At 43.8% G+C, this 18,072-nt stretch overlaps 1 protein-coding gene across 2 annotated transcripts in view; it reads left to right on the forward strand.

Moving 5' to 3' along the window:
• Nucleotides 1-15,002: 15,002 nt before the first annotated feature.
• The window catches only part of VSIG10 (V-set and immunoglobulin domain containing 10), a 32,644-nt gene continuing 29,574 nt past the window's right edge, over nt 15,003-18,072 (forward strand). Inside the window, exon 1 of one of the 2 annotated variants that reach the window (XM_036929433.2) lies at nt 15,003-15,294. In XM_036929433.2, coding sequence (XP_036785328.2) covers nt 15,216-15,294 — 79 coding nt within the window. In that variant the 5' untranslated portion in view covers nt 15,003-15,215. The remainder of the gene's footprint in view (nt 15,295-18,072) is intronic. The other variant, XM_036929432.2, reaches the window with a different exon arrangement.

Below are 18,072 nucleotides of genomic sequence, written 5' to 3' on the forward strand. Positions count from 1 at the left end.
TAGAGTTGAATTAAATTTAAAGACACTGGTCTTTAACAAATGGAACTTTTGCAGGGGTGAGAAAAAGACCTGGAGCAAACAATGACCAGATGCTGGGACCGTAAGAAGTTGGGAATTCCTGGCCATACACCCAAATGAGTTTGACTTGGTAAAAGGAAAAACAATAGCATAAAATGCTACTTTGACTGAATTCCATTCAGGTGCTTTGGCATCCAGAGAGCCCAAACTAGGTAGAGAGACAGGCTTTTGTAAAATGCCAGTCTGCTCACAGTAGAGCAGCAAAGGAAGCAAGAACAATTTCTTTCCAGAAGATAAACATGGAATGATGGGTAAAACAGAGAGAAAACTAGGAAAGAGGTGCCCCAAGGTCTCTGGGTCACTTAGTTGCTTAAATATTTATTGAATGTCCACCAACCAATGAATGGATAAACACAAAGGTGGTGTCTCCATCCAGTGCAATATAGTTTGGCCATAAAAAAGGAATGAAGTACTGACAGATGCCAGAACATGGATAAACGTTGAAAACACAATGCTAAGTGAAAGTGGCCAGTTACAACATATACTGTTTGATTCCATTTATATGAAATGTCCAGAATAGGCAAATCCATAGAGATAGAAAATAGATTAATGGTTGCCTGGGGAAAGGGGGAATTGGGAGTGATAGCTAAAGGTAAAGTGTTTCTTTTGGGGGTGACAAAAATCTAAAATTGTGGTGATGGCTGGACAGCTGTGTGACTATACTAAAAAATATTGGATTATACACTTAATTGGATGAATTTACGGTGTGTGAAATATACTTCAATAAAACTGTTGGGGAAAAAAATCTCATTGAACTTCAAACTGGGTAATCACAATAGATGGATCCTCTATTATTATGTAAACTTTGAAAATTCAAATGTTTATGGCTATATAATATTCCAACAGGTGCAGGTTAGGTAACCAGCAAAAATTGTGGTCTCTAGAAGTTGGTGAGACTGACTTCCTGACAAAGAGGCCGGGGGCTGGGAGAATATGAGCAGAAAGAAGGCTTACTTTCAAGATATAACTTTGCTGTAAAATTGCTTTTGCTTGGATTTTTTTGTTTTATTCATTGTATTACAACCACCAGTAAATTATCTCTGTTCTCTGTCCCATAGATGTATCATTTTTTCCCTCATTCTCTCTCGTTGCCATTTTCTTCTGCATTTAAAATTTTTCTAAATTGTGGTAAAATATGTATAACATAATTTACCAGTTTAACCTGTTAAGCACACAATTCAGTGGCAATAAGCACACCAACATTGTTGTGCAATCATCACCACCGTCCAGCTGCCGAACTCTTTCCGTCCTGCAAAGCTGAAACAACCTAACCATTAAACAACACCCAGGTCTCTCCTGGAGCCCCTGGCGACCAACCTTCTACTTTCTGTCTTTAGGAATTTGACTGTACGAGGCACCATAAATAAGTGGAACTACACAGTATTGTGTCCTTTTGTGACTGGCTTATTTCACTTAGTTTAATGTCTGCAAGGTTCATTTGGCTTTTTTTTTTTCAATAAATCTGTATTTCTTTTCTTTTATTCTTTGTTTTTTGGCAACTGATATTGATGTAGGGCAGGGACATGAGACAAGCGTCATAATTAATTTTTCCTGTCTATGATGAAAAATGCTGAGATGCAAACAGTACAGTTAAAAAAGGAGGGACTCCATCTAAAGGCTAAGATTACATTTTTTTCTTTTGAGAGGACATCTCTCATATTTATTGATCAGATGGTTGTTAACAACAAAATTCTGTATAGGGGACTCAATGCACAATCATTAATCGACCCCAAGCCTAATTCGCAACAGACTCCAATCTTCTAAAGCATAACAAACAAGTTCTTACATGGTGAACAAGTTCTTATATGGTGAATAAGTTCTTACATGGTGAACAGTGCAAGGGCAGTCATATCACCAAAACTTTCGGTTTTAATCACGCATCATGAACTATAAGCAATCAGGTCAAATATGATTATTCATTTGATTTTTATACTTGATTTATATGTGAATCCCACATTTCTCCCTTATTATTATTATTATTAATAAAGTGCTGAAGTGGTAGGTAGATGCAAGATAAAGGTAGAAAACATAGTTTAGTGCTGTAAGAGGGCAAATGTAGATGATCAGGTGTGTGCCTGTAGACTATGTGTTAATCCAAGCTAGACAAGGGCAACAAAACATTCACGGATGCAGAAGATTTCTCTCAGAACAGGGGGGGTGAGGTTCTAAGCCTCACCTCTGTTGATCCCCAATTTCTCACCTGATGGCCCCCTTGCGACTGTGCCTGTCTTAGGTTGTTCCTCCCTTGAGGAATCTTACCCGTCTCTGGCTAACCAGTCATCTTCCGGGGCCATACAGGGAAATGTAAAGTTGGTAAGTGAGAGGGGAGCCTTATTGTTTGAAATGGTTAGCTTTTTATTTCCTTGCATATTTATGCCCTGTAGTTTCTATGCCCAGCATTTGTCTTGAGGTGTCTTTACCACTTGGAAGAATTATGATACTCAGTAATTTTGATATGAGGCACGAATTCTACTTAAGGGTTGTAATTAGGAAGGAAGAAGAAAAGCTATAGAAGTAGCAGGCGGAAGAAAACATGGGAAGATTGATTATTTCTTTGACATATCTTCTTGTAGTGTAACATAAGCATGTATAGGTTTTAAACTACTAATTAAATTGCGTGCACACATTAACATAATAGGAATACAGCTACATAACCAAAGCAGACCTATAATTACCAGCCATCTCCAGTGAAACCAAGAAAACCAGTTAGGTACCCTAAGCATTTGTGAAAACTTATCAATGATATGATGGATATTGTCTAACTGAATTTCAATAGTTTGAGAAAAATCAGACAAATTAAAACAACACATTCCTGGGAACTGTTCACATCCCATATGTTCTTTTAACAATAGATAGTCTATAGTCGCAAGATTTTGGAGCGCTGCAACTTGCACTTCTCCTAATTCTTGGTTGAGTTCCGACAGTATAGATCCAGTCAAATTTGTTGTTTTACTGTATACACAGGCCAGCTTCAATATCTCCTTCTTCATTCCAATGGCAAGTCCAGGAACCGGTGGGATGAATGCAGCTACAACTGCAACAGTGTCAGGATCTTTGTTGAAGTTGTTTGATGATCATCTTCTGGAATGACTCTTCCAGAGAATGTTGATGTTGGAAGTTCTTCTTCATATCGTATCTTAATTTGTTTTCTGCGTAGCCAAATTAGGCTTTGATCCTCTGTTAGTCCATTCTTGGGTTCTGTGATTCTGCTGCTGTTTTGTTCCTTCAGTTTTTCCTTTGTTCTTATACTCCACAGATGAGCGAAATCACTTGGTATTTCTCTTTCTCTGCTTGGCTTATTTCACTGAGCATAATACCCTCTAGCTCCATCCATGTTGTTGCAAATGGTAGCATTTGTTTTCTTCTTATGGCTGAATAATATTCCATTGTGTATATGTACCACATCTTCTTTATTCATTCATCTACTGATGGACACTTAGGTTGCTTCCAATTCTTGGCTATTGTAAATAGTGCTGCAATAAACATAGGGGTGCATCAGTCTTTTTCAAACTTGAGTGCTGCATTCTTAGGGTAAATTCCTAGGAGTAGAATTCCTGGGTCAAATGGTAAGTCTATTTTGAGGAATCTCCATACTGCTTTCCACAATGGTTGAACTAATTTACATTCCCACCAGCAGTGTAGGAGGGTTCCCCTTTCTCCACAACCTTGCCAACATTTGTTGTTGTTTGTCTTTTGGATGGTAGCCATCCTTACTGGTGTGAGGTGATACCTCATTGTGGTTTTAATTTGCATTTCTCTGATGACTAGTGATGTGGAGCATCTTTTCATGTGTCTGTTGGCCATCTGTATTTCTTTTTTGGAGAACTGTCTGTTCAGTTCCTCTGCCCATTTTTTAATTGGATTATTTGTTTTTTGTTTGTTGAGGCGGGTGAGCTCTTTATATATTTTGGACATCAAGCCTTTATCGGATGTGTCATTTACAAATATATTCTCCCATACTGTAGGATACCTTTTTGTTCTATTGATGGTGTCTTTTGCTGTACAGAAGCTTTTCAGCTTAATATAGTCCCACTTACTCATTTTTGCTATTGTTTTCCTTGCCCGGGGAGATATGTTCAAGAAGAGGTCACTCATGTTTATGTCTAAGAGATTTTTGCCTATGTTTTTTTCTAAGAGTTTTATGGTTTCATGACTTACATTCAGGTCTTTGATCCATTTTGAATTTACTTTTGTGTATGGGGTTAGACAATGGTCCAGTTTCATTCTCCTACATGTAGCTGTCCAGTTTTGCCAGCACCATCTGTTGAAGAGACTGTCATTTCGCCATTGTATGTCCATGGCTCCTTTATCAAATATTAGTTGACCATATATGTTTGGGTTAATGTCTAGAGTCTCTAATCTGTTCCACTGGTCTGTGGCTCTGTTCTTGTGCCAGTACCAAATTGTCTTGATTACTATGGCTTTGTAGTAGAACTTGAAGTTGGGGAGTGAGATCCCCCCTACTTTATTCTTCTTTCTCAGGATTGCTTTGGCTATTCGGGGTCTTTGGTGTTTCCATATGAATTTTTGAACTATTTGTTCCAGTTCGTTGAAGAATGTTGCTGGTAATTTGATAGGGATTGCATCAAATCTGTATATTGCTTTGGGCAGGATGGCCATTTTGACGATATTAATTCTTCCTAGCCACAAGCATGGGATGATTTTCCATTTGTTAGTGTCCCCTTTAATTTCTCTTAAGAGTGACTTGTAGTTTTCAGGGTATAGGTCTTTCACTTCTTTGGCTAGGTTTATTCCTAGGTATTTTATTCTTTTTGATGCAATTGTGAATGGAGTTGTTTTCCTGATTTCTCTTTCTATTGGTTCATTGTTAGTGTGTAGGAAAGCCGCAGATTTCTGTGTGTTAATTTTGTATCCTGCAACTTTGCTGTATTCCGATATCAGTTCTAGTAGTTTTGGAGTAGAGTCTTTAGGGTTTTTTATGTACAATATCATGTCATCTGCAAATAGTGACAGTTTAACTTCTTCTTTACCAATCTGGATTCCTTGTATTTGTTTTGTCTGATTGCTGTGGCTAGGACCTCCAGTACTATGTTAAACAACAGTGGAGAGAGTGGGCATCCCTGTCTTGCTCCTGATCTCAGAGGAAAAGCTTTCAGCTTCTTGCTGTTCAGTATGATGTTGGCTGTGGGTTTATCATATATGGTCTTTATTATGTTGAGGTATTTGCCCTCTATTCCCATTTTGCTGAGAGTTTTTATCATGAATGGATTTTGAATTTTGTCAAATGCTTTTTCAGCATCTATGGAGATGATCATGTGGTTTTTGTCTTTCTTTTTGTTGATGTGGTGGATGATGTTGATGGATTTTCGAATGTTGTACCATCCTTGCATCCCTGGGATGAATCCCACTTGGTCATGGTGTACGATCCTTTTGATATATTTTTTAATTCGGTTTGCTAATATTTTATTGAGTATTTTTCCATCTACGTTCATCAGGGATATTGGTCTGTAATTTTCTTTTTTAGTGGGGTCTTTGCCTGGTTTTGGTATTAGGATGATGTTGGCTTCATCGACTGAGTTTGGGAGTATTCCCTCCTCTTCTATTTTTTGGAAAACTTTAAGGAGAATGGGTATTATGTCTGGCTTTTTTAAATTTTATTTTACCATTAGTATTTTATTACTTTTCCAGTTAAAAAAGACTAGTTAACTTGTCCAAAAAAAATCCCAATACATACTTATAAAGTTAAAGAAAAAAGCAGAAATCAAAACTTTGTGTAAAATGTCAACACAACTTAAAAAAATTCACACACGTTGGAACTCAGCAGAAAAGACTAGAAGTTTCTAGTGATAGTGATTATTTCTAGGTGGGTGCTGGTTACATTTTGTTTTCTGTTTTTCTGCTGTTTAAAATTATTCTAGAATGAGCATGTTTTATTTATTATCAGGAAAAAAGCAAATGCCATCTAAAAAATTGGTTTGTCGACTTCAGGAAAATGCTTTGTCATAGTGTTCTCAGGATACCTTGAATATAAGAGTTCTTCCTCTATTGCCATAAATTGAGTGCACAGTTGTCAATCCATATGTCCCAGTTCATAGTTAGGAAAGTAACATTTATCTTGGCCGACACTTGCATTCAATAGGTAAGTGTAAGATCAAAGAATTGAAGGGTGATCGGCGTTGTCTACCTGGGTCGCCTGGCTCCCAGCGGGTCTCCTCCTGAGTGATCCTGGCAAGTTTCACACCGTGGAGTTGTCTCACTGGGGCAAAGGAGGCTGTTCTGGTGGTACTGGCTCAGGAGAGCTGATTGTGCGTATAGCTCAGTAACTTCACAGTGACAGCTTAAAATTGGCTATAGTAGAAGTATTTACACCATGAAAATTGGCAGAGAGTAGAAACACACACACCAGCCAGCCAGCCAGTCTGTGGTTAAACAGCCAGCACATGCCACTGGGCTGCTTTCATGTCTTGGGATGAGTCATCAACCTCTCTGCACCCTGGCTGCCCATTTCTCAGGGAACTGGACGGTCATTTTCCTGACCCCTCTGTAAGCCTCCTGGGGATGGCTCTGCCTTCCCTGTCCTGTAGGTCTTTGCCACTAGAAGACACCAAACGTCACCCTGCTGATCGCCAGTGCAGAGGGGAGAAGCCAGCTGAGCTTTGTCAAAGATAGTACGTTCATTTGACAACTCTCCATTTCCCATTTTTTCCATCTCAGACTGTCAGCTTCTTCCTGGATCTTTGCCTGATTTGGGGAACTTTCTTGCTATAACATCTACACCCCAGTTTTTTTTCTTCTGGGCAGAAGGCAGAGTGGAGGAGGGTGCAGGTGGTGTTTGGAAAGGCCGAGTAGGCTTTCTTCTCCAGAGAACAAGCTGGGTTGATTTGTTGTCCCTGTTCCCTGAAGCACTAGCCTGTGGGTCCCATGCCCAACCAAGGAGGCACAGATAGGATTTTGTCATTCAGCTCTTAGTACCCCTGGAACTGAGGAGTCCGCAGCTGGACCTGGAGCCAGGTTGCTTCCCCAGCATTCCCTGCAGGCCCGCCCTTTCTGAAGCCCCCAGGAGGCTATCTCTAGGTTGAATGGAGAAGAAGGTTGTTGCTAAGAAACCTTTCAGCATTACTTCTAGGGAGAAAACACGACAGGAGAAGTAGTGGGGCAGAAATAGTAGGTAGTTTGATGGCTTCAAAGCCCTAGGCTGCAGGGGTGCTGGGCACGGAGGCAGGCCAGAGCCCCATTCTTGTCCTCTCAAGGCCGATCAAGGCAACTCTGCCTCGGACCTGGGTTCAAATTGGGGCTCCTCCATTGACTTGCTCTGTAACTTGGCATCTCTGAGGTACTCATCATTTGGGAATGATAATGCCCACCTCAGGGTTGTGCTGAGGATTCTATGCATTAACACATGCAAAGCACTTAGTCCAGAGTAAGTTTTTCCAATCCACTGGAGGTGAAAACGAAACAGACAGAAACGGCCATATGTAGCAGCCTGAGCAGAGAGGTGTTTGAACCTCATGTTTAATTTATGACTGGGATTTGGGGGTCCTGACAGGCTCTGTCAGGGAGCCTTTTAAATGGTAGACTCCAAAGGAAAGCCCTAAAGACCTTTGCTGAGTCCCTTCCTACAAATCAACTCACCTTATCTTCACAATAATCCCATGAGGTGGATAGGCACAGATTGTGAAATTAGGACTCTTAAAACCCCCTTCCTTTCAGGGACCCCACATACTGATGAACCCCCAACATACTGGTCACTGTTCTAGGCGGGGCACTGTCTACTGTCCAGAGCAGCTTCAAAGATCACCAGACGTCAGGGGGTAGCATTTCCTAACAGTTCCTGCTTCAGACAGGGTGGGTGTTTCCTGGGTCAGCTCTCTCAGACCTAGTGGTCTCCAGCCTTCCTGCAAGCCCTGCTCAGGGGAGTGCCCGGGTCTGTTGGCCCAGAGACACCCAAAGCACCCAGACCGTGGCAGCTTTTGTGTAAGTGACAAGAGTGGAACTTTGGCAGGAATTGGAGTTGGACAGGTAGGGGTTCCAGTCTTGGCTTACTACCAAACAGTTGTGTGACTTGGAGCTTAACCTCATCGAATGGTAAGTTTCACTTGTAAAATGGAATTGAATAATTCTTGAGGTCCAAGGGTTGTAGGGAGGGCCCAGCAAGATTAAGTTTCTAAAGTGACTTTGGAAAAAGACCTCAGGCATGCAAAAGATGGGGTGAGTTTATCAGAATTTTACAACGTCCTGAAAGAAGTTGATCCTTCTGGGGTTGGAGCACTGGTCCTAAGTACCATGCATTTGACTCAGCAAATATACCAGGATGGACTGCTCTGTGCAACTCCCCATGCTAGGTACCCCCAAGGTCACAGAAATTTCCAGACCCTCAGTTAAAAACTTGCCAATTATTGATTTTATTTACATCTTAATAACTTCAGGTAGGATGTGAAGGGTGTAAGAAAATAGTAATTTATCCTCCATTTGCCCCATGGTCCCAAGCACATAAACTGGTGAGAATTACACCTGGGACTTGCCTGGGCTTGACTGGGCTTCCCCCGCCTTATCTCTAAACATCCCGACCCTCCCCCAAGGCAACAGGCCGAGCGGATCCGCCACAATAAAAGGCACCACGCTGCTGCCCTCTCTCTCTGTCTGTCTCACTGCTCTCTCTGTCCCTGTCTCTCTGTCCCTCTGCTCTTCCTGCTCTCTCTCTCTCTGCTCTTCACTCTCTGTCCCACTGCTCTCTCTGCTGCTCCCTCTCTCTGCTCTGTCTGCTGCTCTCTCTGCTGTTCCCTCTCTCCCCACCCCCCCTCTGGGGGCAGCCACTCTCTCTCAGATAATAAAGTCTCTTGCGTGGGCCCGTGTCTCCTGAGTCGTTCTGGGTAAGGAGGGTCGCGGTGAGATACCCTTTCATTGGTGCCGTGACTCGGATGAGGCTCTCCCATTGACTCTGCTCTTCCTCCAGAACCTGAGCTGCTCTGGGAGCCCTCACTGCCAGATCCTCCTCCACGGGCTCACCGTCCACTTCCCCAATCGCTCGTCTTCTCGCCCAACACCGGCCTTCAATTTGGTGAGTCTCCCCTTCATGGTCAACTTAAATGTCCCTTTGGAACCTGGGAAGTGACCGTTTAGTGTCCAGCACCCCCAAGGGCTCCTCTGGGACAGGGGCACCCCCAACCATGACTTTCAGTCACGGCTGATCCCCATAGTCGATCCTTCTCTGCCTCCCCATGGTGAGAATCCTCATCCACTGAGGCCCGGCCTCCCTTTATCTACGTTTCTACTCGACTCAAAAACTCCTGGTAGCAGGTACCGAGCCTCCCCGGCATTTTTGCCTTGACCCCGCAGTTAGAGGTGGTGACGACCCCAAACTGTGCCTGGTCTTCTCCGCGACCTTCTCAATCGCTCAGGGATGCCTCAGCGACTTCTGAACGGTCTCATTCTCATCATGGGATCTGGCCCCTCCATTCCTGCAGATTCACTGCTAGGTGCTTAGTCAATAATCTAAAGCCCCTCCACCTCACTCCAGACCTCAGACCTGTTCACTACTGTAATGAGATCTGGCCACACTATCCCTTGGACAATCAGTCTAAATGGCCCCCCAATGGCTCTTTAGATCCTAAAATTCTCTGCAACTTATACAACCTCTGTGAGCATACGGGCAAATGGAAAGAGATCCTATATATCCAGGCTTTCTCCTACCTCTGAACCAAGCTTTCTCTCTGTCTCACTTGCAATTCTAAACACCTACTACTTGCCTTAAAGTCCACACCCCTAAGCTTTTTTCATGTTCCCAAATATCCTCAACTGCCTATAAAACTCCTAGACAACACACCACCACGGACTCTTGTCCCAACTCTGTCTGTCCTCTCACTGTATCATTAAATCTCAATCTGTATGTTTGTGTCTTAAGTGTGTAAATGAAAAATATTTTTCTACCTCCAGATGGTATTAATAAAAACTGATTTAAAGATAAGCGCTTGTAAAAATTGGGCATTCTAAAATTTCCAGAAAATTCTAATAGAAGATATTAAGCATTAATGCTAATTTAAGTTGAACTGAATAGACATGTCCTTATAGTTATCAGCTGCCTGTTTACCTAAAGTCATTTAAGTTGATGGTATCTATTAAATCTTTCAAAGAAAACTGCTTAAAGTGAAGTGCAGCTTTGTCTAATGTAACTATTTAAGCAAGTGTCTTAAAACTTTTAACAGCTTCCCAAAATCAGATTCAAAAAGGTGCTTTTTACCTCTAGTTAACTCTGATATTTTCCAGAGGGCCCCTGGAACATGTCAGAGGAATTTTTTCTCATTGGAAAAAATATTTGGCTAATTTGGCTTATCTACCTGCTTAATTACCTAGAAGGCAATGTCACAGGGAATGATGCTAAATAAACTTTGCTACTGAATGTTTTGTGTTATAGAAATATCCAAATCTCCTTATGACAACTGTCTTACAGTAAGCTCTCATCAGATCTTTAACCATTGTCATTTGTAAGTCTTTTGTCATCTATACTCACTGTTTTATTACTCCTAAACTAGTAAAAAACTAGATTTCAGCAGAACAGGTATTAGTTACATAGGATTAAGTAAACTATGGAAGATAATTTTGTGGCTTTTTGTTTCAAATGTTGTTGATAAAGTGTTTTAAGCTTGTTCTCTTAAGCTGACAACAGTTTAGTAAATGACTGCCTTTATAAGCAGAATTGAAACTTTATCTTTCTACCTGTTCCCTCCAGAATTTAAAAACTCTCAGTGACTATTTTTATATTTCATGGCAGTATGTTTATTTGCACAAGTTCAATAAGAATCTGCTTTCCTTGTAAGAGGACTAATTAAAAAAACACTGGTTATATTACCAAGGCTTTTACTGGAACGTCATACCTGAGAGACACGTGTAAACTCAGATATGAACCGACAGCTTTAAGGAACTAAGATTGACTTTATAAAGCCAACAAAGCCCCTTAGAAGAACTGGCCTGGTACCTTGCTTACAGAGTTCCCAGCAGCCTTACCAGGTGAGTAAGGAAGGTCACTTCCTGGCAAGTGCAGGAACTTCAAGAATGTCTTGGGAACCTCAAGAAGAGAGGAATTCACCCAAATCTACAGGTACTGCAGGCAAAGCCTGATGGCAAGTCTGGCTTGGCTTTCTGGCCTCAAGAAGCCCTTAAAAGTTCAATCTGAAATTCCTTACAAAAAGTTCCAGCAAAGCACATTTAAAAGATCCCATGTAATCAATTACTCTTCTTGCTGCACTTATGCAAATAATCAAGCCAACTGTTAATTATTTTCTTAATCTGGCTACTTCTAATAAAAATGGGGGTGATTTTAGAGAAAAATATTGTTTCAATAATGCACTCTTATCTATACTAAATCCTAATACTAGTCATTGAGATGTAAACTCGATCCAGAATTCTAGTTTCCCCATGCTACCTGGCTATGATTCTCAATTAGACTCTTCATATTTCTAGTTCTCATATTCAGCCATGCATTCTTAATCTCCTCAAGTTTGTCCTTCCAGAATGGAAAATCCGACTCCAGTTGCTACTTACCAATTTGTTCTATCTTGCCTTGAAGCCACAAAACTGCAAATAGTAATAGAAATGAAACCAAGAATAGAAGCGCCAACCTTCCGAGGCCCTCTCAACGACCAGTGATGGCGACCTAGGTGCACCCTTTACTGAGCCCCCTCTCAGCATGAAGCAGCCAGAGCGGTCATCGCCCCCTTCCCCTAGCAGCAGCTAGGGTCTCTATCTGTAGAGGGGAGAATGAGACAGGGACCATAGGCTTAGAATAAGGTGAGAGTCTCTGGAGAAAGCAAGGCAGAATATTTGCAGTCAGAGCAATGTAACTACATGCTAGGAAACCCCCCTACTAAAACTATGTTGAACATTAAGCTCTAGAATGATTCTTCAGTGAGATCAGTTAATGTTCTCCACATAAAGAAGAGTAGCACATGTTTTATTATGCTAATCATTTGTAATTGTGTATAAGATTCACTTTAGCATACTAAAAGGCCCAGGCCTCTGTGCTGTCTTTCCTCCTTCAGATCTGACGAGGTAATTTTGCAAACTGAGCAACTAACTTAGCATGCAGACCCAGATGTAAACAGCATAGTAAAAGGCAGGATTCTTTAGCAAATAGACAATACCTCAGCCCACCTTGGGAGCTGAGCAGGCAGCCTTTTGATATGCTCCCAGACCAAGACGCCGGTATCCCAGAGAAAAATCAAGGCAGGAAATTCCTTATGTTAAGTTAATTTGTAATATTCAGAGAACACTTTAACAAGTCCTTCCCCAAGGCTTTAGAGATAGTCCCCACCTTTTTGGACAGGCTCTAGCACAAGACCTCAAATCCCTTACTCTCTTGAGCTCCACCCTTCTTCAATATGTAGATGATCTCCCGTGCAGTCCCTCCCTACAAACCTCTCAACAAGATACTATTCTCCTTTTAAACTCTCTCAGAACACAGCTATCGAGTTTCACCCCCCAAAGTTCAGCTGTCTGCTGCTCAGATCACATACCTGGGAGTTCAGCTCTCCCTGCGCTACAAGGCCATTACCATAGACAGTAAAAAACTTCTCCAAACCATGCCCATTCCAAACACCAAACAACACCATCCCTAACTCCCAAATGGCAAGGACCATACACAGTAATCCTTTCCACGCCAACTGCAGTTAAACTCCAGGGTCTTCCCTTCTAGATACACAGCTCCCACCATAAGCCGTTTGTCTCCCCTTATACCCCTCCCACCAAATCTCCCACCGGTTCCTACCCCTCCACCCTGACAGGACCTCTTAATCTCCGCATTTCGTGCTGCTCATCTCCACTTCCACTCATCACTGTAAGTTTCTGCCAGCACGGAGTCCTAAGACCTCCCTTAAAACAGCCATGCATCATGCTTCAGGATTATTAACCCTGGTCTCAACACTTATTCTCTCACCAGACCTATCTTCCCAACACCAGCCCTTTCTTTTTCAGACTGTCCAAAAGATTGCACCATCAAGGATTCCCTTTGCCTTACAGGTTGCTTTTCTGCCTACACATATGTCCCCAAAGAATGCTATTAATTCAGCCACCGTATGTAAACATAGCAAATGTAAACAAACAAATGCAAAAAATTTCTAACCAAACCTTTAACCAGCTTATATTACAGGATTACCAACCCCTCTCCAAAGACAACGATCCTTATTGAACCTGGAAAATGCCATCGCCACTGCAGACCAAGGGCTCATCAGAGGACCGCCCCCCATCAATACAAAAATGAACTTCATTGCCCCTCATCAGTACGAAGCAGCTCCTGAAGACTAACCTTCACCCCTTCCCAAATCCTCTACCACTTATAAAACAGAGAAGGGAGGAATGTAAGAATATAGTAATTTATCCTCCATTTGCCCCATGGTCCCAAGCACATAAACTGGTGAGAATTACACCTGGGACTTGCCTGGGCTTGACTGGGCTTCCCCCGCCTTATCTCTAAACATCCCGACCCTCCCCCAAAGCAGCAGGCCGAGCGGATCCGCCACAATAAAAGGCACCAAGCTGCTGCCCTCTGTCTCTGTCTCTGTCTCTGTCTGTCTCTCTGCTGCTCCCTCTCTCTCCCCACCCGCCTCTGGGGCAGCCACTCTCTCTCAGATAATAAAGTCTCTTGCGTGGGCCCGTGTCTCCTGAGTCATTCTGGGTAAGGAGGGTCGCGGCGAGATACCCTTTCAAAGGGTTTGTCAGAAAAGCTTGAGGAACAATGATGTAAAAACCAATGAACTTTCATTTGTTTATTTAACAAATATATATTGGGTGGTAACGAGGTGCCAGGCACTGGGAATACAGGAAGAGATCTTCGAGGAAGCATTTACTTTCCAGCCCAAGATAAACAATGAAAAATGAAATAAAGGGAGAGAGGAACACAGCTGGCTGAAAAGTTAAAAATCACTGAGTGAAAGAGGACAAAAAGGAAGAACTTTAACTTTATGGCTCAGTTCATCAGACAAAACACACTTTTTCTTTTTTGGTTTCAAGAGGATTTCATCATGGAAGAAATTTCAACAAGGGGCCTTTGTACAACAGAACGAATGCTTTTCTTAAAGGTAATTTTTGTTTTTTTCCATCACCATTTTATGGTGAACCGTTTTCAAGCATACAGAAAAGATGGAAAAATGTGAACACTCAATATCCACCTTCTAGAGTCTACAATTAGCATTTCACTGTAGTAAGTGCGATTTGTTTCAAAAGTAAGTGTCTCTTAGGGCGTTTCAAGTGTCAGCTTTTCCTGAGGCTGTCATAACCCTGTTTTCCCTAGGACAGAAGGATGGGATGGGGATGTGGCAGGGAAGAGAGGGATTTTAGCCAAGGAATGTAGCTCTGGGAATCAGGCTGGAGCGGGTAGGGGAAGCAGCAGCTCCCGGGAACCGAGTTCTGCTGACCCCAGCGCCCTCGTTCCTGCTGTGTGGTCTCAGCCATCGCGCAGGACGGGAATCTCGGGGCTGCTTTTGGCCGGGAGGTCTAAGGATCACCTTTCTCCTACTCTCGATTGTCGTGGTTCTGCAAAGGGTAGAGAAAGGGCAGCGATGGCGGCCTGGCGTCCGCCCTGAGCCCAGGAAAACAAATGAGAATCTCTGGTAAAGCTGAGATGGGACGCCGAGGGGCCCCTGCGTTCTGCCGCTTGGCCGCCGGCCTCTCCGGCTCGCGCTCCTCCGGGCGCTGCGTCCTGCGGCAGCGGCGGGGCTCTGCGGGCCCAGCCGACCCCCGACTGCAGCCTGCCGCCCCGGCGGAGAGGGCGCGGCGAGGGACCCGCCTCGGCGCCCCCCTTCCCCCCCTGCGGCCGGGCCGCACCGCCGCCGCGCGCTCCCGCCGTAAAGCTCTCCTCCCGGCCGCGGTGGAGGAAGTTGGGCTCGCGCCAGCATGGGAGGCGGGAGGGCGCCGTCTCCTGTTGTTTTCCGCGGGCGGGCGCGGGGGGCGGGGTGTGCCCTCCCGCCCCGGGCCGGGCGCTCGGGAGCGAGGTTGGAGCCGGGAGCTCCCGGCCCCGGACCTCGGGCTCACCCCAAGCATCCTTGCTGGGGGCTGCGGAAAGTGGAGCTCCTCCGTCGTTCCCAAGACCTGGGAGAAGCCCTTAGGACCCCGGGGTCCGCGGTCCGCGGGGTGCACACCCAGCGCAGCCCGCGTTCCCTGCGGAGCCCAGCTCGCGTCGGGGCGAGATGGCCGCAGGCGTCCGGGCGCCAGCGTCCGGCGTCCTCTTCTGCCTCGGGGCGCTGCTGGTCGGCTGGGTCGCCGCAGGTAAGGGGCCGCGATCTGGAGGGAAAAGTTGAGTTCTTCCAGGCAGCGGTCGGGAGGGGAGAGTCAGGAGCCCGATTCCCTCCGACTCCGCGGGATCCAGTTCTGGCCGTGGCTCGACGCCGCGCGGGAGGGTCTTCAGCTTCCTGCCCTCGGCTCGGCTCCCTTTACAGAGAGGAATTTTCCCGGGCGCTTGGTGGAGGACAAGATGTGTCCCCAGTCGGAGCGGGCAGCCCCCGCGGCTGCAGAAAGCCTGGGGAAATCGGGGACATTGGAGATGGGAAAATTGAAGAGGCATGGGTAGTAGGGGGAAAAATTTTTTTTAAGCGTCGGATATAAATTTGCGTACTGGTTTTACCTGCTATCCTGGTGCTCAGACTTCGGGCTCCCTTATTTTTCTCTCCTCCCTCCGCCCACGGTTGAACTCGCCTTACACCTGTAACCTGTGGATTTCCCCGCAAGCTGACCTGCATACTAGTGCATTCAAAGCCATGCCATCCGTCCTCATTTTAAAAGGAAGAATCAAAACAAAACAAACCCTTTTTATTTTGAAATAATTTCAGACCTACTAAAACGTCTCCTCACACTTGAAATGACCTTTTCGACTTAAGTGCTTCATCTATGGCCTGCCATGTAACAATAAAGAATAGTGGGTTGTTACAAAGATATATGGAATGTAAAAAGATTGGGAAAATATTTTTGAATTTAATTCACCAGCGAATACATGTCTTTTGTGTCCAGGGCAGTGTGAGAAGCAGTGAAAGGACTCGGGTACAGGGAAAGGAGATGTTGCTGCGAAGTGATGTAGTTTGCCAGAATACCTACTGAGTGCTGTTTTCTGTGTTACCCAGTCCAGTGAAACCAGTTGATCTCCAGTAAGTTGCTGGAGTAATTGTGCTCTGAGCTTCCTAGCAGCAAGTGCCAAAAGTTCCTAACTTTTAGACTTTCAAAAAGTTTTAATTTTGTTCTATTTTCAGCGATCATTTAAAAGCAGTAAAATTTCCCATAATTTCGGCTTCCAGTTTATCAGGAAAAATCTGAAGGTCTAGCAACACATGGCCTGCTTTCCCACCTGGAACTGAGCAGCTGTCACCTTTCTAAGTCATGTGACTCCAAAATTGTTCCCCCTCTGCATGTTGTAATACTTACCCATGGCCCACTTCAGTCATGGACATTCTGGCTGGCCCCTCCAACCATTTGACTTAGTGGTCACTGAGCTGGGAAGGAGGAAAGGACAGCCTCCAATTGGCCGTCTTTGGAAGTTAAAGTTAACTGTTCCCTTCTCCCAGTTCTCTCACTCCCCAGTAGTGTTTATTGCTGAACATCTGGCCTTGGGACATCAGAACCCCGGCTGATGTCATTGTGCTGGAATGAACCAGCTCTTTTGTTGGCTCCCACTCACCATACACGGACACTCCATGCCCAGTTATGTTGATGCCCAGGCCAAGTTCACCTTTGTGTATAATGCCAGGGGCCTCCCTGAGCTTGCTGTATTTTTGTTTTTCAAGTTGGGAGTTGTGTTAGGGGGAAGATTTATCTGTCTCCTGTCACTTAACTCCAGACAATGTTCATGCTCCACTCTCACCTCTGCTTATAAACGCTGTTTACTGTGTCTGTCTCACCCTGTCGGGTCGAATACTAGAGAAAATCCTTGTGACCTGGAGTACTGAAGAGCTGTACTCCCAGTGACCTCTGTGGGACCTTAAGTAAATCCCTTAAGTTTTCTGAATCTCAATTTTTTCAACTGTAAAATGAGGGGGTATAGGACGATCAAACGTGGAATACTGTGTCCTCAAGGATACCTATTCCTTGTCCACGTTAGACATCTCTAGTTGACGTCTGTATTCTTCACTGAGCCAGGACTCAGCCTGCCTCATCTTTAACCCAGCCCTCAGGACTGCCACATCGCAGGACTAGAGGATCTCCTAGGTCACCTTCAGCTTCAATGGTTAAAAAGAATGGCATGAGCAAAGCCAGAAGGATAAGTGAGATGCCTTAAAATGGTCTCTTTTGTGATAGTGTCATTCTAGTCCTTGGAGGGGAAGACAATGCCAGCTCAAGTTCCAAGACTAGACTTTCACCAGGGCTTTTCTAAGGTCCTTTGTTCCTTTGCCAAGGGGCCAGGGAGTGGGCAGGTCTGCAGGTCTCCTGAACACACAAGTGCATCTGGAACTCCACAGTTTACTTCTCTTGGTGGGGCTTGCCACTGAGAACTGGGGTTTAGTCCTTAAAAGTCATTCTCACCTCTTTTTAAAGTGATTGTTCAGAAGTGTTTCTTACTGTTTTGGAATTTCTAGCATTAGATGACATTGTCTGCCTTTCTAGAAGTGGCTAGTTTTGTTTTGTTTTGTTTTCCATCTTGTCCTAGCGTTTGGGAATGGTGTGGCTAAGATGGGAAGAGTCAGAACACCCTGTGGCTCCAGGCTGGCTTCTGACCTTTCAAATGGAGCCCCTTCTAACCAGACAAAAGGCCAAATAATGGTTATTCTTTCTTTTATAAGTGAGAAGAATTTCCCGTCGCAGGTGGCAAGTTTTTTTTTTATAACAACTTTATTGAGATATAATTTACGTACCATTAAATTCACCCTTTTAAAGTGTTTCATAGAATAGATTTATATATTAGATTTTATTATATATTATATATATTATGCATGTATTATATAACATGTAAGTAAATTATAAGTTTTCATTTTAAAATTTATTGTTTTTAATTTAATTTATATTTATAATATATATTATAATATATAATACACTTAATATATAATAAATATATAGATATAA

The sequence above is a fragment of the Manis pentadactyla genome, chromosome 14, assembly GCF_030020395.1.
Source record: "Manis pentadactyla isolate mManPen7 chromosome 14, mManPen7.hap1, whole genome shotgun sequence".
Classification (NCBI taxonomy): Eukaryota; Metazoa; Chordata; class Mammalia; order Pholidota; family Manidae; genus Manis; species Manis pentadactyla.